Genomic DNA, 19,490 nt, shown 5'->3' on the forward strand with positions numbered 1-19,490 from the left:
ATGCGAGGAGGGACGGGCTGGAGGGCGCTGGGGGCAGGTGGAGATAACCAACTCAGGAGAAAAGAAAGGAGAGGCGCTCCATGGCCCCGGAGACGATCCACAGAGGGGGAGCAGGCCTTTATTTCACTGGGGCTGAGAGCCCTGTCCCCTTGGGGTCCCCACCCTTCCCCCACGGTCCAGCTGGTCCAGTCCTCAGTCCCCCTTCCGCTGCACCCTGGTGCCCAGGGGCCCCGGGTATGGCAGGCCCAGGGCAGGGTAGAAGGCTTCCGGGAGCGCGGGGCCGGGGCCCAGCCTCTGTAGGTGTGGGTACACGAGGCCCAGCTCGGCAGGGCCGTAGCGGATGGTGCCAGGTGCGCACAGGCCCCGCATGACAGGGGGCAGGAAGCCCGCATGCAGGAGGGAAGGTGGGGGGTCCCCAGGAGGCGCCAGGCCCCAAGGCCCCACCAGGTCCTGCTTCAGGGCCCCCGCCCGGATGACAGATGTGAACTCGGGCCTGGGCAGGGCCAGGTGGCCTGGCGGCTCCTCATCCCCACTGTCCTCCAGGTCTTCAGTCTCCCCAGGACGGGGCTCCACTTTGATGAGTTTGCCCCGAGGTGGGGGGGCCTTGTCCTCGTCTGGGTGGGTGGCCTGCTTTCCTTCCACTGGAGGTTCTGGCTCTGGAAGAGGAAGATTCTGAAGGGCACCGTGTGTGCGTATGCCCAGCCCTCAGTCTTCCTATCTGTGGAATGGAGCTGCGCTCAGCAGTTTAGACATGCTGGGGCAGTTTTGTCCTCTCAGGGGGCATTTGGCGAGGTCTGGAGACATTTTTGGTTGTCACAACTGGGGAGGAGGATACTCCTGGATTCTAGTGGGTAGAAGTTGAGGATGCTGCTAGCCACCCCCTGGCGTGGGAAAGCCCTCACCACAAAGCGGGACAGCAGGGAGGGGACTGGGAGACTCCAGTCTGGACCCATGCTGTCCAATAGGACTTTTTTGAGGGCAGAAACATTCCACGTCTGCCCTGACCACAAATGGCTACTGAGCTCTTCATGTGTGGCAAGTACAACACTGAGAAAATGGAATTTTAACTTTAATTGTACTATAAATAGCCACGTGTGAAGCTAGTGGCTCCCGCACAGGGAAGCACAGGTCCCAGAGGCGGCCCAGAGCCTCCCAGGGGTGGGGTGGGGTGGGGCTCACCTGTGGGCTCTGGCTCCGGGCTGGATGCGTCGTCACAGGCCACATTGGCCGGAAGCTGGAAGGCGTCCAGAGGTGTCTGGCCCCCCTCGGCTTGGCTGGGACAACACAGATGGGATTGGGAAGTGGGGTCCTGGGCCACCCAGCCTCTGGTGAGGGTAGACGCCCTCCTGCCCGCCAGTCTTGTGAGTGTAGGCTTTCCCTCACCCCGGAGTGTAGATGCCTCCCCTCACAGTGAATGGGGAGCCCCCTCCCAAGGCCCTTAGGCCTCATCATTGAACCCCAAACTCTAAGGTGGCTTCTAGCCCAGCGTGGCCTTGTCTCCTGCGACCAGACCTTTGCAGTCCGTGGCTGCCTGGATGTCACCATATAAGTGTCCCTGGGCACCTCATGCTCATTCAGCCTCAGTACCTTCCTTCCAAACCTGCTGCTCCTCTCAGAGGCCTGGATCTGGGCCCAGTAAAGCCAGAGGTGGCCAGATGGCTGCCTCCCCTGTCTTGTCCTTTAGACTTCCCTCTTCATGGCAACCAGAGCAGTCTTTCCAAACAGCAGATTTGGCTGTTACTCTCTCAGCTCTAAACCATCCCATGGCTCCCCAGTGCCCCCACCATCCTTAGCTTCGACTCTGTATTCCAGCCTGAAGCACTGTCTTTAGTTCCTCAGATGAGTCCAGTGTGGCTCTGAGTCTTTGCCTATGCTGTGCCCTCAGCCTGAAATGTCCTTCCCACCTCTAGCTCCTTTCCATCAGTTGCTCTGTTCTGTGGTGGCTGTCCTCTGGTAAGAGCCTGCCATGGCTCCCCAGTGCCCTAGATGCAACCTAGGCCTGAGGTCGCTTTGCATCTGCCTCCTTCTCCCTAGAAGGGGTTGTCACTCCCTCCCCATCCCACCGCACCCCTGCCTCCTGCAAGAAAGTCATTCCACCTCCAAGCCTTTACTCTCACTGGACGCCTCCCCTTCATGTTTTAAAAACCCTCTGGGCTGGTCCTTTTCTAGAAGCCTTCCCGAAAGAGCTCCCACCCAGAGGTGGGGAGAGCTGGCAGAATCTTCTGGAGGGAGTTCCGAGCTCCCTGTGGGAGAGGAGGGGGCGCAGCCCTCACCTGAGCACGTAGCTGACCCAGAGCACATGGCGCTCTCCAGGGCTCTTCCCGCTCACAGCCACAGTGGCCACAGACTGCAGCCACACGAAGCCCCCGGCGCGCTGCAGCCAACGGTAGTAACCAGTCATCACCTGACCCTTGTCGAGCACTGGGCCCAGGGACCGGGAGAGATCGGAAGGGATGGGGTCGGGGCAGGATAGGGTGAGGCAGTCAGAGGAGAGATGGGCAAACGGGTAGACAGGCAGAGGGAGAGACGTGGACAGGGAGACAGGCAGAGAGGAGGCAGGTGCAGAGAGAGGGTGACAGGGAAACAGAAGGTGGGACGGTGAGGAGAAGAGAAAGGCAAAGTACAGAGAAGGAGACAGAGAGAGCCCGAGTCAGAAAGACTGAGAGGTAACCTGGTAGCAAGGCCCCTGGACTTTGAAGGGTGGGTCAGAGAGAACCCACTGTCCCCTTACTCCCACCCCTCAGCCTGAGCTGATGCTCAGAGTCTCCTTGCTGCTCTTCCTGTGCTGAGTTGAGCCCCTGGAGTTGGCAGCAGGAGGGACTGTGGTCAGCCCCAGAGAAGGACTTCCAGGGAGCGGGGCAGGGGGAGGTGCTCAGGTCTAGGGTGAGGGGTTCTCACAGTCCAGGTGGCTTTGGCGGATCCTTGTTGCATCCTGTCCGTGGACAAACTGGTAGCAGCTGCGGCCCACTAGCTCTGAGGGTCCCAGGTCCATGTGGTCGCTGACTCTGAGGACAGGGCACACAGAGAGGGGGAGAGAAGAGGTCCGGGACCATGGGGTGGGGAGAAAGAGGCCAGGTTGGCTCCAGAATCACTCAGGGTTCAAACCCTTGCTCTGGAGTGCTTGGAGCCTCAGTTTTTCCCTCTGTAAAATGGGCAGAGAATGTTTAAATTAATAGTGTCCCTCCTAGGGCAGCAATGGGCATCAAACAGATGGCACTCCTGGGTGTGGGGTGTGGGGTGGTCCGGACACTCTGGAGGCGCCCAGAGCGTGGAGACTATTCTACTACGTGGTGCAGGAGACAGACTGGAAAAGAGATGGGAGACGGGAGACCTGGAAAGAAATGGGCTCAGGGGAGGGCGGAGCTCTGCGGAAGGGAGCCGGGAACGGAGGGCCTGGGCCTGAGAATCGGGCACTGCCCTGCCTCCATCCTCAGAGGCCCCGGCCCAGCCTCCGCCTTCGCTCCCTCTTCCAGTCTCCCGGACCCTCTGCTGCTCTTGCGGCTCCGCAGGGCCCCAGCCCACAGCCCCCTTGCCCGTCTGACTTTCCGTCTAGCCCCCCTCTCCCGTGCGCCCCCATCTGCCCGCCTCAGCCCCCAACCCCGGTACCTGCTCTCACAAGCAAGGATGGTGAGACCCAGGCTGAGTCGGAAGACGATCATGTGTCCGTGTAGCGGCAGCTCAGCCAGCGGGGCTGGGGGCAGCGTGTGGCCGAGGGCCACAAGGCCCAGGGCACGGGCCCGAAGGCGACCGGTCACATGGATGACCTGCAGGCAGCATGCGCGGTTGGAGGGTTGGGTGGGGCCCGGGGAGGGGTACCCTAACCTGGCCGGGGGGCCTGGCTCTGACCAGGGGCTGGGGCACAGGGACAGAGCTGGCAGGAATACAGTCGCATTCCTCAGGCCGGGGAGGGAGTGTGGGAGTCAGAGGCTGGGATAGAGAGCTTACACCCACCTTGTACCCAGAGGCCTTGACATGCAGCCCCCTCTTGGTGAGGGTGGATTTCATGCGGATGAAGAAAGAACGCTCCTGCATCCGGGAGGAGGGGGGCACCTCAGTGGGGCTGGTTTCTGGGGCAGAGAATGAAGGAAGGTTATGGGGTCCTGAAGAGGACACACAGGCCACCCCTGCCCTCTGCAGAGCTAACCTGACACAGGGTCAGGGCCACAATCATGCAGACACACTTACAAGCACACTGACATCATACCCAGCTGAGTCTTTTCTAAAGTTAAGCTCTGACCCTGTCCCTCCTCTGCCCTGAAACTGCCATGGCCCCCTAGTACCCTTGGGAGAAAACCCAGCTCCTCCTAACATCGTCTCCAGCCACAACCTCAGGTCTCAGGTTACACCTCTCCTCCAGGAAGTCCTCCATGACCCCCAAGCTGGGTCAGCTGCCCCTTTGGGGTCTCCTGCCAGAGCCCTGCTCACACCAGGTCATCACTTTCTGGGGACAGGTCAGTCTCCCCCACTAGACTGTGAGCCCTGGGAAGGTGGGGCTGGAGCTCTTGTCACCACTGTGTCCCCAGCCCTGCCCAGCACAGGGCTGGGCACAGAGTAGGGGCTCAGGCTACAGCAACAAAAAAGATCGCAAATACAGATTATTCTACAGGGGGTGGTAGAGCTCAGTGGTAGAGCGCAGGCTTAGCATGCACAAGGTCCTGGGTTCAATCCCCAGTACCTCCCTTTAAAACAAAAAATCAGGTTATTCTATAAACCCCGTGATACAGTCTTATAAATATACTCACACCCAGATGACCCTGTGCCTGAAACTAAGGTATAAATATAATCACAGTCCCCAGTAGTCCCACACGTGTCACAAACATCTCCCCAGCTTGCAAGCACTGCTGATAGTTGTTCAGACGGTTTTGGGTATTAAGCAGAGCCCACATAAGAAAAGCTATTTACAGGAAGGTTAACTTCAGCACCCCAGTAACTCAGAGCAAAAAGGAATGTTCAGGGTTATCTCCAACACCCTTCTTCCCCAACATGGAGTGGAATTTTTCACAGGAGAGAAAGATTAGATCAGAGAACCTGGGCTGGAATCCAGCTCACCCACTTATAGCTGTGTAATTGTCGACACTTAACCTCTCTGTGCTGTGCCTCAGGTTCCTCTCTGCAAATGGAGAGAGTAGTAGTCCCTGCTTCGTGGGATTGTGGTTTGGATTTAATAAAAGGCACTTAAAGGCAGGGCACGTGTAAATGCCCAATAAGCATGCGTTATTATTATTTACCAAAGCCTGGTTCCATCAGGCACCCACGTCCACTTCACAGCCAGAGGGGTCTTTCTAAAGCTCACATCTTGGGGATCCAGACAATCATAGGGAGCTTAGGCAATTTGAGGGAGCCACATCTCGCAGCATCAGTTTAGACTCTGATTCATTTTACAAAAACTTGCTTTCCACAACTCTAACGAGAGCACTTTGTATAAACAAGACATAGCTGGATACATTGTCCCCAGCATCCCAGTCCACCCTCAGGCCTCATTCTTTGGGGGCCCTGGGAATTACCAATCTCAGGGGTGTCCGCAAGTGAGGAAGAAGATGAAGAAGAGGAGGACGAGGAGAGGATGGATGGTGGTGTGGGGGGCCCCGGGGTCGGGGCCCGCAGCCCCAGTTGCTCCAGCACCTCAGAGTGGTCCCCGGGATGGATGTAGTCGAAGACGCTGCTGCCTGTCAGCTCCACCTGCAGGCGAAGGAGGGGGGTGCAGGGGGGGAGAGGTGTGCTCACGGTCACCTGCGCACCCATTTCTGCCTCAGGCTCACTCGCCTACATACAGCTGTGTTTCACACCAGTCTTGTGTTTGCATTAGGAAATTTCTTTTCTTTGCTTAATCTTTTTAAAAGAGGATACAAGTTTAGGGCCTTCATGTGCCCTCCCACTTCAAACCCAGTGATTATTAAGGATTTTCTGCCCTTGCCTATGCTATTAAGAAGCTGTGTAGGGGGTGGGGATGGGGGCATCATAGCCTCCATTTACCCAGCGCCTGCTTACTCACTCTCACTCCTAGACTGCAAACAACTGTGCCCTGAAATGACTCACAGGATGTCCTAGCAGAAATGGAAACCAGGACACAAGCAATGGAATGGTTTTCAAACTCTTTAGAGTTAGAACCTTTTAATCCAATGGACTTTTACATTGAATTCACCCCTCAAATCTCTCGTGGCAGCCCCCTTCTCTCCACACCTCCCTCAGTCTGGGTGCCCATCTTCTCCCTGCTGTGTTCCTGTCCCAGCATCCTCACCAGTCTTCTGGCCTTCAGACCCTACACAAATACCCATCTGATCATGGCCCTCCTCCTCTGAGAAACCTCCATGGCTCCCACTGTCCCTGGACTTGGGGTCACATGCTTCGCTCTATCCCTCATTCATTAAACCCTCCCCCACACCAGCTTCAAGCCTTTCCCTGACTCCTCCTCTCCCCCTTCATTTTTTCCATACTCCTCTTCCATCAGGGTCTTCCTGCTCCAGGAATCTCCAGGAGCTCACTGAAGAGCTTCTCACCAAGGCCCAATACCAATACACTGACTCTTCTAAATTTACCATTTGTCAGATCTTTGTAAAAATGACAAAAGTTGATAGCAATTGGTTTTAATTGGATTAGACAAGGCCTAAGATGCCACAGGGAGCCAGGACTCCAGGGAGCTTTTGGCTTCTCCGGGCCCTCCTTTTACCTATCAGCCACCAGCTTGCAGGAGCTGGGGCAGAAAACAGCAGGGTGAAATCCAGGCAAAACGCAAGGCAGTCAAGGATGCCACCGAAAATCTTCCAAACTGGCCAAACCCAAGCCCTTCCAACACAAACTGCTGTAATCCTTTAAAACCGTTATGAAGAAACAAATTTTGGTAAATAGCATACATTTGGCAACCACCCATTGGCAAACTGGTCTTCCTGCTAATTTGTTTTCGTCAAATTAACCTATTTAATAACCCTCCTCTGCCTGGGAGGAGGAGCCATGTTAGGTGCCATGTGGGGTTCCAAGGAACACACTTTGGGAACCAAAGATCCAGTCCACTTTCCATGCTGGGATGGTGAGGCCAGGAGAGAGAGGGGCCAGCAAGGGAGATGGTGGCTGAGCCAGTCCAGGCAGCCTGCTGCGGCTGCTCCTTACCTGTGAGAGACCCAGATAAATGGAGACTGTCTCTGAGATGTAGAGGAACTTCCCTTCCTGGTTCAAGGCAAACACGAAGCCGTCCAGGGACTAGAGTCAGGAGAGACAGGGAGCAGGGAGAGGAGGGCCTGGCATCTGTGAGAGGTTCTGAAATCTGGATCTCCACCTCGGATGGATTATTCTGAGGTAAAGAGCTTCACTGGCACTTGGGAGGTGCAGGCAGGAGGGGGTGCCCAGCATTCTGCCTCCCGGTTCTCCACGGGACAGAAAACAGAGAAAAGGGTGCCGTTCCCGGGTGCGGCCACCAGGTGGCAGCAAGGAGCAGCAGGCAGGGAAGGGGCCTCACCTGCAAGATGTGTCCGCCCAGGTGCTGCTCAAAGACTTCGGAGACCAGCGCCACGGGGCCCCTGCGGCCTGGGGCTGGGGGCAGAGGGAGGGGTTAGGCCAGGGTCTGTTGGTTTGGCTGACTCCCACCCCCCACCCCGCGCCTTCTGGGCAGCCCCCGAGGGAGCCGGGTTACAGATCTTCCTCTCTTCTTCCCAGTCCTGTAGCCATCTTGGGGTATGGGGGGGGGGCCTGGGACCTGTCAGAGAGAGACTTGGGGTGTGGAGAGGCATGGGTGAGGCAGGGGTGGGCGGGACAGACAGAGAAACTGAGAGACAGAAAGATACCAGGGGAAGCAGAAAGGGATTCATTTGTTCATTCATTCATTCAGCCATCCACTCAGTCATTTGGCAAACTCACTGAGCACCAGCAGTGCACCAGGCCTTGCTGGGGACAATGTGACCAGGACAGCCCAGCCGTGCGCTCACAGGGTACCTAGGCCAGGGCAGATACAAACGAGCAAGAAATGAACAAATATAGAACTGTCATTTGTGGCCAGTGCTATAAAGAATCAAATAGGTGGTGTGAAATAAAGAAGAATGTGGTAAGGCCTGTTGAAGGAGGGGCATTTTATTAAGCTCAGATCCGAAGGATGAGGAGGCAGAAAAGGAGAGACAGAGAGAGAGAGATACAGAAAGAGACAGATATATTGAATGACAAAGACAGATAGACAAATAGATGGACATAGAGACATGCAGAAATATAGAGGAATAGAGAAAGAGATAAGGACATCACAACTCAACAAAACGACGGACAACCCAATTTAAAAATGGGCTAAGAACTCGAATAGACATTCATCCAAAGAAGATACATAAATGGCCAATAAGCCCATGAAAAGATTTTCAACATCATTATCACTAGCAAAATGCACAATGAGAGATCACACCCACCAGCATGGCTAGAATTAAAACAAAACAAAACAAAACCCAGAAAATATATGCTGGTGAGGATGTTGAGAAATTGGAACCCCTGTGCCTTGCTGGTGGGAATGTGAAATGATGGAGCCACTCTGGAAAATAATTTGGCAATTCCTCAAAAAGTGAAACATAGATTTACCAAATCACCCAGCAATTCACTCCCAGGTATACACCCCAAAGAATTGAAAACAGGTGCTGTAACAAATACTGGTACATGAATGTGCACAGCAGCATTATGCCTAACAGCCAAAATGTGGAAACAACCCAAATGTCTATTAACTGATGAACAGATAACTAAAATGTGCTTTATTCATACAATGGAAGATTATTCAGCCATGAAAAGCAACAGAGTACTGATCTCTGCTACAACATGAATGAACTTTAAAAACATGACGCTAAGTGAAAGAAGCCGAGCACATGAGGCTACACAGTGATTCCTGTTACATAAACTGTCCAGAGAAGGCAAATCCAGAGACTGAAAGCAGATGAGTAGTTGCCAGGGGCCCAGGGAGAGGCAGGAGGAATGGGGAGGGATGGCTAATGGGTGCAGGGTTTTTGGAGGGTGATGAAAATGTCCTGGACTTAGAAGTGCTGGTTACACATCACTGTGAATGTGCTAAGTGCTGCTGAACTGCACACTTTAAAATGGTGAATTTCAGGTTATATAAATTTTACCCCAATGAAAGAGACTCCCTGAGCACCAGCAGTGCACCAGGCCCTGCTGGGGACACCACATGACCAGGACTGCCCAGCCGAGCCCTCAGATAGAAATTGAGACTGAGGTAGGCAAAGACAGAAACAGAAAGAGATGGAGGGACAGAGGAAGAGACTAACACAGAGAACTACAGAGACAGTGGTGGGAAGACAGATGGCCAAGGGGAGGGAGGCAAAGACCCAGGCCACCCCTCCCCCTCCCCTCCCCCCTTCAGGAGCAGGGGGCTCCAGACACCCATACTGCTGGGTGTGGGCAGAGGCCCTGGGTGCCTGGACCCTGTTCCCTCCTGGGTCCCCCTCCCTGACCCTGAAGAGACCAACCCCTCAAGGGGTCTGCACCCAGACTGGGGAGCTGGGTGAAGGACTCAGTGACTTCCAAGGTCCCCAGGCGCCTGGCTGCTGCAGGCCTGAGGGCCCAGGTAAGGTGTCAAACCCCAGGGCGGTCCCTCCCTGGAACCAGTGCCTTCACTTCTCTGTGCCTCAGTCTGCCCCTCTGTGAAGTGGGTTTGCTAAGAGGGCTGACCTCACAGGGCTGTTGAGCATTCACTCAGTTTATAGAACAGAAAGGGCCTACAGCGGGCCTGCATAAAGCAGGTGCTCGGAAACATAGAGCCCGTATCAGTATTAATAGTGTGATTACTATTGTTATTTCCAGACCATCAAAACACCAGGCAGCGAAACGCCGCCTCTTCCCTTCTCCAATACGGATGCAGCCCCCGAGCCCCGCCCCCCGCCCCCATGTCTAGGCCACGCCTTCTTCCCCCAAGAGCACCCCCAACATCCTCCCGGCTGTTCACACCCTTTTTCCACCCCCGCCTGGAACTCCAGGAACAATAACTGGGGGGAGGGGGGGAGGGTGTGTGATGGGAACTCCTCCCCCGAGATGCAGCGGGAACCAGCCGGGTGACAGGAGGGAACAATGCCGCCTGCTAATTGTCGCAATTTTCCCCTGTCATTTTTGCTAATTCCTTCATTTTCCCTCTCACAGGATCAGCTCAGGTCAGACTGAACGGCTGTAATTAACAGCGTTAATGGGCACGTCGGGAAGGGGAGGGCTCAGCCATTTGCTGTTCCCCCATCCTGTCCCCAGGGCAGGAGCCCTGGGTCTGCACCCATTCCTGACCGATGTGTCATTACCCCTAGTCCCCCCCCAAACCCGCCAAATCTCTGACTCTCCCCTGTGTTCCTTCCCCTCTCCCACAAATCCCTCAACTCCATGTGTCCCCCAAACTCAGCAGGAGGCTCTTCACTACTCCCAGATCTGTCCCCTCCTCATGTCCAAACCCACAGCATCAGTTATTCATTCAACAAACATTTGCTGTTTCTTGTGGGAGCGGAGCTGACCTCTGCTGGAGAAAAAAAAACTGTCAGGGTCATCATCCTTCCCCTCACACAGAGGGGGTGTGAGGGACTGAGGGGGGAAGCCAAGACCTCTTGCAGGGGTGCCCCCTCCGCCTCCCACTCTCAGTTGCCCTGAGGGATTTGCTGCCCTGGCTGAGTGGGGATGAAGGGCTGGGACTTCATCAGCCTTCGGAAGTCTGGGAGAGGGAGCCCTTACCATAATCAGACTGCCTCTGTCTCTGGGAGCAGACCTGAGGGCAGGATGAGGTGCATTTCTGCCTAGACTTCCCTAGCTGCATCTGTGAAATGGGTCTGGGTCTAGAGCTGAATGGGTTTATGCATGTAAATGGCACACAGCAGAGTACACAGTAGGTGAGTTTGGGACTATCTCATCAATATTACTATAGATAACCTCTACTGTAGGCACCTCTAACCTTCTGGGGACTTCCTTACCACCCACCTTAACCCTCACTTTCTTTCACACCCACACACACTTTCTGCAAGTCCTGAGGCTATACCTCCATTGCATCGCCTGAATCCGAACACCTCTCACCCCATGGCCCCCACCCAGATGCCCCGCTGGCCACTCCCTGCCTCACTCCTCTCTGACCTCATGGCTATGGCCTGCACCCAGCAAGTGGATTGCTGCCTGCCTCAGGGCCTTTGCACTTACTGTTCCCTCTGTCTGGACCACTCTACTTCCAGCTTTTCTCATAGCTTGCTCCCTTACCTCCTTTCAGACTCAGCTCAATGGTCACTTTCTCGGAGAGACCACGTGGTGACCTGTGAATTAAGATGTCCCCCCTCCTTCCCCTCACCTAGTTCTATAGTCACCCAACAAATATTTAGTGACCCCTTACTGTGCCCCAGGCACTATTCTAGGCTCAGCAAACAGTGCTGTAGGGGAGAAACACACAATAAACAAGAGAAATAAGAAATACATAGTGTCAGATGATGATAAGTACTGTGGAAAGAAGTGAGGTAGGAAAGGAAAACAGGAAGTGCTGAGAGCAGTAGGTTGTCCTTTTTAATAGAGTGGTCAGGGAAGGCCTGAGCAAAGAGCCCACATTCTAAGGGAAGGGGGTTCCTGGTGAGGCATAGCAAGTGCAAAGGCCCTGAGGTGGGAACATACTTCTCTGAAGAGCAAGGTGGCCCGTGTTGGAGAGGAAACTGAAGGGTGAGAGGAGCAGAAAGATGAGATCAGGGAAGTGGGAGAAGGGTCTTTGTTCCTTGCTGTGTCCCCTGCACCTAGAACAGCGCCTGGCACAGGGAAGGTATTCACTAGGTGTTTGTTGAATGAATAACAGACAAATGTTGATACGAGATCAAGGCTATCTCCTCTCCAGACTCAAAGCCTCAAAACCTCCCAATCACTAGACTTCAATATCTGTCATCCCATTTTACTGACAGCTGAGTGCGGCCCAAAGAGAGGCAGAGATCTGCAAGGTAGGACCCATCTCTGGAGACCTAACAAACATGATGCTAAATATGGTGGTTGAGAAGGTGGGCTCTGGAGCCAGGCTGTCTGAATTTGAATCCTGGCTGGGCCCTTCCCAGCTGTGTGATCTTGGGCAAAGAGCTTCACCTCTCTGGGTCTCAGTTTTCTACTTCTATAAAATGGGAAACAACCCATTGCCTCCCTCTGAAGATTTTTGAGAGGATTAATAAGCAAGTGAATTTTTTTTGGTGAGGGAGGTGATTACGTTCATGTATTTATTATTGTTATTATTTTTTTGATGGAGGTACTGGGGGTTGAACCCAGGCCCTTTTGCATGCCAAGCACATGCTCTACCACTGAGCTATACCCTCCCCACAGCAAGTGAATTTGGATATGGTGCTCAACACGGAGTCTGACGTGTACATTATTACTACTAAGGTTTGAGGGGAATATGGGGGCCCCTTCCTCTTCAGGGAGTGGGAGGCACAATACTTTGCTCTCTGAACGAAGCTAAGTCCTTGTCCTTGGTTTCCCCATCTGAACTATGGGAGCAGGTGCTTGGCCTCTTGTTGGGGAGCCGGTAGAGCAGGAGATGCCTCCAATTTCTTTATTTAGGGGGTAGGGAGGGACTCCACGCAGTACCTCCCCCTCCTCCTCTGCACTGTCCTGTCCGCCCTTCCTACTGGCAGGGGGGCTGCTGAAGTCGGTGGTCAGCCACCTCAGCGCTGTGACCTTAGGGAGCCCCGGCCCCCTAGAATTACTCATCCAGGCAAGCAGGAAGGGGGAGGCTGGACGCCCAGGGGGGCTCTCTCAGCGTTCCCCTCCCCTTCTCTCCCCGGGTCTTGGGGACAATAGACAAGATGTTTATCCCCCGCCGGCGCACATGTTGTTCGAGGTAATGACAGTAATCAGCGGCGCTAATGCCGCATTCTCTCCGCGCCAGTCAATTCGCCTAATTACCGCCTGGGAAGCCAGATTATTTAAATTTAAATGGTGATTTATTGCGAGCTTAATCAATGCTATTTTCTCTCCCCCTCCCCCTCTCCCCCCAGGGGCCGGGGCAGGAGGGGAATTGGAGCCCTTCCAACCCTACCCTAAGGACAATCCTTGGTGGTAGGGGAGTAGTCTAGGATGCTCTGTCCCTATCACCTGCGGCCTCAGATTAACACGATTCGTTCTCTTCCAGTAATAAGAGTAAAGCGATAAAACATAAAATAGAAGTAATAACAATAACATAACATTTCTATGTATCTAGCAAATAATAAAGTCAATAATAATGAGAGGAGATATCTATCTCTATATATCTGTGTTTTACATATTTTTACATATTATCGATTGCATTTCCTTGTTTATTTCACTACTGTGTCTTGGCCAGTAGGATGGCAGCCTGTCCAGGGCAGGGACTTATATCCGGTTTGTTTCCTGAGGGCTCAGGACAGGTGCTCAATCAAGCTGCAGGCAACCACCGATAACAGTACTTGCTATTTACTGACTGCTTACTCTGTGCCCGGTGTGGCCAGGGTCTTTTGGGGGGGGGTAATTAGGCTTATTTATTCTTTTTTTTTTTTTTAATGGAGGTATTGGGGATTGAACACAGGACCTTGTGCATGCTCAGCGGGCACTCTACCACTGAGCTATACCCTCCCTCCAGAGTCTTTACACATATCACCTGGTAGATCTCTTCTCTTGGCCCTGGGATTTTGGGGGGTGTGGGTAAGGGGCTTCCTCATGATTCCCATTCCACAAAGGAGGTACAGAGAAGTGAGGCGACCTGCCCGGGGTCATAATGCTGGGGGGTGGCCGAGTGGGGACAAGGAACCTCTGTTTTTCTGAAGCTCGTCAAATTACCTGCCAGTATTATCCTGTCACCCTCCTTTCCCAAACTGGGAATTTGGACTCCAGAGTCCTTGTGCTCCCTTAGGTCTGTGTGAGAGGGTTTTCTGCCCATGAGTGGATAAGAGGCCCAGGCTGAGTCCCTTCTGTCCCGCCCATAGAGCTGTGGGTCTCCTTTGTAATAATGATTCATTTCCTCAAATAAAAATAATAGCATTGTCTAGTGGTACGACTCCTGATTAGGCCAGAATTCATGAAATCATCCCTACCTCGTGTGCCCGTTTTACAGATGAATAAACTGAGGCTTAGACAGTAGCAGCTGCCTGATAGGGACACAAAAAAGTCTATCTGACTCCAAATCCTATACTCCCTCCGGGTGCAGGAGCGGGGCGACGGCCGGCGCTCACCTCAGATCCGGGCTTCCCTGCTCCCGCGGGATAGCGTTGGGACGCCCCCCCACGCCCCACCCGCCGTGCATGCGCACTCACCGAGGCCGGCCGGCGGCCCCGCAGCCCGTAGACCCCAGGGCGGCGCCCCCAAAGCGGCGAAGCGGCGCAGGCGGAGGTAAGTGACGCTGAGGCGCACGATGGACGCCTTGTCCAACTGGCTGGAGATGGCTCCGGGCAGCGGGAGCAGCTTGGCCAGCTCGAAGAACTCCAGGTTCTCCTTTCCGCGCCGCGACCGCGCCGCGTTACGGGACTTCTCCTTCCGTTGCGCCTGCAGGCTGGGCGGGCGGCGCGGAGGGGGCGTCAGCGGGGCCCCAGGGCTCAGGGACCCGGGGCCTGGGAGCGAGCCCTGCCTCCTAGGGCCTCGGAAACAGGAAGGGACGTTGGAAGTGGATTCAGCACTCTGGAGGTAGAGGCAGGACCTGAGTGTGAATTCTACACCCGGCCGTGGGGACAGAACCTTGGGTGTAAATTCTGGGGGAAAGAGGAGGAAGAGGGAGAGATGAGAATGTTGGGTCTGAATTCCGAGGAGGGGGCTCGGAACAGAACGCGAAGTGTGCGGGGTGGGTGTTAACAGAACCAAGGTGGAACAACTCGGGGTAAGAAAGCCTAGCCCCAGGGGCGGGGCAGAAAGTGAGCGAGTATTCTCCTCGCACGCCGCCTTGGGGGAGGGGCCACGGCCCGAGGGGCGGGGCTTTGCTCACCAGGGTCCGGGCGGGGCCTTGACCGCGAGCCCCGGCAGAAAGTCCCACGGGACGCTGCCGCCGCGACCTCCCCCGCATCTGACCTCGCCTCCGCCGCCGCCGCTGGGGTAGGGGGCCGCCATCTCCGCGGGAACCCGCTCAGGCGGGCTCAGAGCAGCCTGCGGGACTCGGGACCCGCGTCTCCTGCAGCGGGAAGGAGCGCGAGGCAGCTCTCAGTGCCCGCGGGAGCACCTGGGACACCCGCTAGGGAAACCGAGGTCCGCGTGGGGCGCAGGGTCCCAGCAAGGAGATGGTGCCTCAGTTTCCCCTCCCTAGAGGCCCCGCTGCACAGTCCGCAGCTCTTACCGCGCCGGGCTCAGCTCAGGGCGAGGACGTGCCCCGCCGCCGCCTCCCCCGCGCCGCCCGCCAGCGCGCCCGCCTCACGCCCGCGCCGGGCCGGCTCCCGCATACCAATAGGCGCACGCGGCGCGCATACGGATCCGACCGGCCCGCGCGCTGCGTGCCAAGCATGCCCAAGCCGGGCTGGGGGCGGGCGCCTTGCCGGGGCCCAGGCGAGCCCGGCTCCAGCCCCCAAAGCCCTCTGCCTCGGGGAACTGTCCCCCTCAATCCCATCTGGGGAGTCCGGTTCCTCACATCTGCGGTGCGCCTATTTCCCGGGCTGGGCTGAGGAGGTAGAAGGGCAGAGGGCAGAGGACAGAGGGCAGGGACCCCACCCCATGCTCTGCCCAGGGGCCACTCTCAGCCCCTCAGGGTGGTGCCACGTGTCCGGGCCGCCAAACCTCGGCAACCACAACTTCCTCCCTGAAGACCTGGGCTTGCGCGCCTCAACCCCCGATGCGGTGGCCAGAGCCTCAGCCTGAGGACGCCCTCAGGATGGACCCGACACTCGGGGCCCAGGTGTCCTGGTATCCGGATCCCTCAGAACCAGGAACATGTTCAATTGGGTCTTCATTCCTCCAAGCCTAGGTATTCAGGATCCACCCTTCTCCCCCATATCCACGCCGCCCCCAAGTCTCACAACCAGGTGTCCAAATGTCCTAGACCTTGGCGTCCAGAACCCCCCATCCCCTATTTATCCAGGATCCAAACATGCGTGCGCCCCTTCCCTCAGCCTCGGGATACAGGCGTTCTGATGCCCTAGCCCCCAGGACACTGGAGTTCTGGTCCTCTTTTCCTCCAGGACCCAGGAGTTCCCCGTCCCCTCATGTCAGCCACCGTTGTCCCCTACCTGCAAGACCCACAGCCTCGTTACCTGGCCGCGGGGCAGGCTCCGGGCGCGGCGTGGGGCAGGCGGGGCGGCGCAGAGGAGCGGCCTCATAGACCCCGGAGCGGGCCGGGCTCGGCGGGGTGCGCGGGCTGTGGCGCTAGGCACTCCGCGCCCACCCAGGCCTCGCAGACTTGGTTGCGCGGGGACAGCTCTGGCAGGCGGGGGCGGGGTCTGCTGGAGCCCCGCCCACTGAGTCTCCGCCCCTCGGTCCTGCCCAGCGCTAGCCACTTTGGCCTTTTCCGTGGTGGGGGGATCCCAGCAAGGGAGTCCCGGGCTGCTGAGGTGTCCGAGTCCCCTCACCCCATCGCAGCATTGGGAGTCCAGTCCCGTAGCATCAAAACGAGAACCTCGGAGTCAGCTCTCTCACCACGAGAGGGGAACACCAGAGTTCAGGTACTATCTCCATACCCCATTGGGAGGAACCATCACCCCATCTCCCCCAAGAGAACTTAGCATCCCAGCAGCCCCTCGGGACACCCGAGTCCTCACGTCTGCCCTCATATACCCAGACACAAATCCTCTCACCTCTGCGTCACTTACGGAGTCACTGATAAACTCAAACACACACGATTTGGGGTCTCAGTGTCCCATCTGTGAGATGGGCGGGCTGCTCTGTGAGGTCTGTGCCCTTCTGCAGCTCTGATCATACAGTTGGGAAGAAATAGGGCAGCTTCTGGGCCCAGATGCGCATCAGGCTGGGCCCCAGGACGAAGGGGCTGGGGTCCTCCAGCTGGAAACTGAAGGACATTTTACAGGGGACTCCTGACAAAAGGTTTGGGGAAATCCAAGAGGGCTGGTGCAGCACCCAGGGCAGGCAAAGGAGTGAGCAGTTACCACCTGGGGCACATATCCAACACCTCCTGCCCTAGCCTGGCTTCTCAACCTCTCAGCTGCATTCAGCTCTCCTGGGCCTTCCTCTGCTTTGGGAATATTTTCCATCAAAGCACGGAGAGCCTACTACTCCCAAAGCAGCCTGGGTGGAAGTGAGGGTGAAGGACAGTATGTGTCCTTCAGAGGTGATGAGCTCCCTGTCACCAGGGGAAATCAAGGAGAGGGACAAAGATTTTGCTAGACACTGAGAGCATGGGGGTGTGTGGGGTGCGTGAGTTGTGTGTTTGGGGATTCCAATGACTTCTCCCTAAACAACCTCATTCTTCCCTGTTAAGAGAGCTTCATTTTAAGAAGATGACTCAATGGGTTCAAGTTCTACTTCTGGCTCCACTTTGTGAGCTTGGACAGCTTCCTTCATCTCTCTGTCTCATTATCCTCATCCGTAAAATGGGGATAATCTGACAGTACTCCCAAAATAAATGAGCCACTGTGCCCCACAACCACATGCATCTCAAAAATAGAATGTTAGTGAGAGAAATAAGTACTAAGAGAATGAATACAGAAAGAATTCATCTTTCTAAAGTCCAAACTCAGGCTCTAACTCCAGCGACAAGAATCCTAAGAGGTTGAAGAGGAGACAGACAGGAGAAATACAAAGGGGAAAAGAGGAGGAGGCCACTGAAGACAAGGCAGAGATTGGAGGGATGCCAAGGGACGTCTGGAGCCACCAAAGGCTGGAAGAGACAAGGAACAGTTCTCCTCTAGAGCCTTTGGAGAAACACAGCCCTGCTGACACCTTGATCTGGGGCTTCTGGCCTCCAGACGGTGAGAGAATACATTTCTGTTGTTGGAAGCCAGCCAGCCAGTCATTTGTTACAGCAGCCACAGGAAGAGCCATGGGGTTTGGATTCAAATCCTAACCCCCACTTACTAGCTTGTGATGTTGGACAAATCACTTGGCCCATTTGTGCCTTGGTTTCCTCAGCTGGAAAAAGAGGATAATGATAATACCTACTTTGTAGAGTTTGTGTGAAAATTGAGTTGATACATGAAAAATTATTAAAATAGGGCCTGATATGTTGTTGGTGTCCAAAAATTCTTAGTTTTTTTTTTTTAATTCAAGTATAGTCAGTTTACAACGTTGTGTCAGTTTCTGGTGTACATCATAATGTTTCAGTCATACATATATATTCCTTTTCATATTCTTTTTCATTATAGGTTACTGTAAGATACTGAATATAGTTCCCTGTGCTGTGCAGTATAAACTTTTTATTTTTAAACATTTTTTGGGGGGGAGGTAATTATTTAGGTTTATTTATTTTTGGAGGAGGTCCTGGGGATTGAACCGAGGACCTCCTCCATGGAGACTGAACCTACGACCTCCTCCATGATAAGCATACATCTCTACCACTTGAGGTATACCCTCCCCCACCTTAAACTTGTTTATCTATTTTATATATAGTAGTATCTGTAAATTTCCAACTCCTAATTTATCCCTTCCCATCCCCTTTCTCCCCTGATAACCGTGTTTGTTTTCTATGTCTGTGAGTCTGTTTCTGTTTTGTAAATAAGTTCATTTGTGTCTTTTTTCAAATGTTCTTAGCTTTGATGAATATGATTTGTCTTACTGATACTTATGTCGACTGAGTGCTCCTTAATCTCCACCCAGGTGGCAGAGTTCCCTTTAAGCAGTGTCTCTTGAATTCCCCACCTTCTTCTCCCTCGTCCTGCAAATTCGACCCAGTTTCTGCCATGCTCAAACCACACCCATGGCTCCCCAGTGCCCTCAGGCCAAACTTTGAGCTTACTATCTTGCCCTATGAAGCCCTGTGTGGCCTGGCCCCCTGGATTGAATGGATGGATGGATAGTTAGATGAAAGGCCAGGAATAGTAGCTCATCCCCCTGCTTCTCAGCCTGCTCCTGGGACACTCCCAACCGCATTCTCAGATCCCGCCTCCCCTCCTGTCCCCACTGCTTCTTGCTTTCCTAACCCCCTCCCTTAAAACGCTTCCCAGGCCCCCAGGCCGGAACATGGCTGGGCAGGGCGGCGCTCTGCTGACCCCTGGCGGCCACGTGGAGTAACGCCGCATTCTCCACTTTCCGCAGTCGGCCGGGCGCTCCTGAGCGCCTAGTAAGTGCTAGGTGCTGGCTGCAGCTTGGGAACAGATGGTAATTAGATACTTTTGTGTCAACCCTGGAGTCATCCCACCTCCTCTTTCTCACAGCTACGTGCAATCTTGAGCAAATTCTGTCGCCCTGATCTTTAAAATATCTGGACTCCCACCTCCTGTCTCCACTTTCACTGTCCCTGCTCTGGTCTAATCACTTCCCTCCGGATTCCAGGCTGCCTTACTGATTTCTCTTTTTGCCTTAGGCTTCACAGCACTGTTATTGAATCTGTTTTTTATCTAAAATTTTGATCATCATGGACTTTTTTTGGCTTTGATGTTTTAAAACATGCGTTGAAATATGTTTTATCTTGATCACTATTTGTGTCCCTCTAAGTTTTG

At 54.7% G+C, this 19,490-nt stretch overlaps 1 protein-coding gene and 1 non-coding gene across 4 annotated transcripts; both read right to left on the reverse strand.

The window, feature by feature from the left end:
* Nucleotides 1-98: 98 nt before the first annotated feature.
* NPAS1 (neuronal PAS domain protein 1) lies at nt 99-16,297 on the reverse strand. Of its 3 annotated transcripts, none has more exons than XM_074369359.1 (12): nt 16,110-16,295; nt 14,882-15,064; nt 14,220-14,455; nt 7,451-7,524; nt 7,105-7,194; nt 5,505-5,679; nt 3,952-4,067; nt 3,607-3,764; nt 2,899-3,005; nt 2,274-2,421; nt 1,180-1,274; nt 99-656 (listed from the first exon to the last, which is right to left on the reverse strand). In XM_074369359.1, the coding sequence occupies exons 2-12, from the start codon at nt 15,001-15,003 to the stop codon at nt 193-195; spliced, it is 1,785 nt and encodes a 594-aa protein (XP_074225460.1). In that variant the 5' UTR covers nt 15,004-15,064; nt 16,110-16,295; the 3' UTR covers nt 99-192. The 3 variants fall into 3 exon arrangements, with proteins under 3 accessions (XP_074225460.1, XP_074225461.1, XP_074225462.1); XM_074369361.1 differs by having other exon boundaries at nt 521-656; nt 2,274-2,374; nt 16,110-16,297; XM_074369360.1 differs by lacking the exon at nt 7,105-7,194.
* TRNAA-GGC (transfer RNA alanine (anticodon GGC)) lies at nt 12,198-12,270 on the reverse strand. The gene has a single exon. It is a non-coding gene; the product is annotated as a tRNA-Ala (tRNA).
* Nucleotides 16,298-19,490: the final 3,193 nt, after the last annotated feature.

Source organism: Camelus bactrianus, chromosome 9, assembly GCF_048773025.1.
Source record: "Camelus bactrianus isolate YW-2024 breed Bactrian camel chromosome 9, ASM4877302v1, whole genome shotgun sequence".
NCBI lineage: Eukaryota > Metazoa > Chordata > Mammalia > Artiodactyla > Camelidae > Camelus > Camelus bactrianus.

What these genes read in the sequence shown, in the direction of transcription:
- NPAS1 (XM_074369359.1), bottom strand. Translation starts at nt 15,003, where the DNA reads ATGGCGGCCCCCTACCCCAGCGGCGGCGGCGGAGGCGAGGTCAGATGC. An exon ending in TCAAGGCCTCTGGGTACAAG is followed by an intron (nt 3,765 to 3,951) that starts GTGGGTGTAAGC and finishes TGCTGCCTGCAG; the next exon opens with GTCATCCATGTGACCGGTCG. An exon ending in CCGCCAAAGCCACCTGGACT is followed by an intron (nt 2,422 to 2,898) that starts GTGAGAACCCCT and finishes CCCTGGGCCCAG; the next exon opens with TGCTCGACAAGGGTCAGGTG.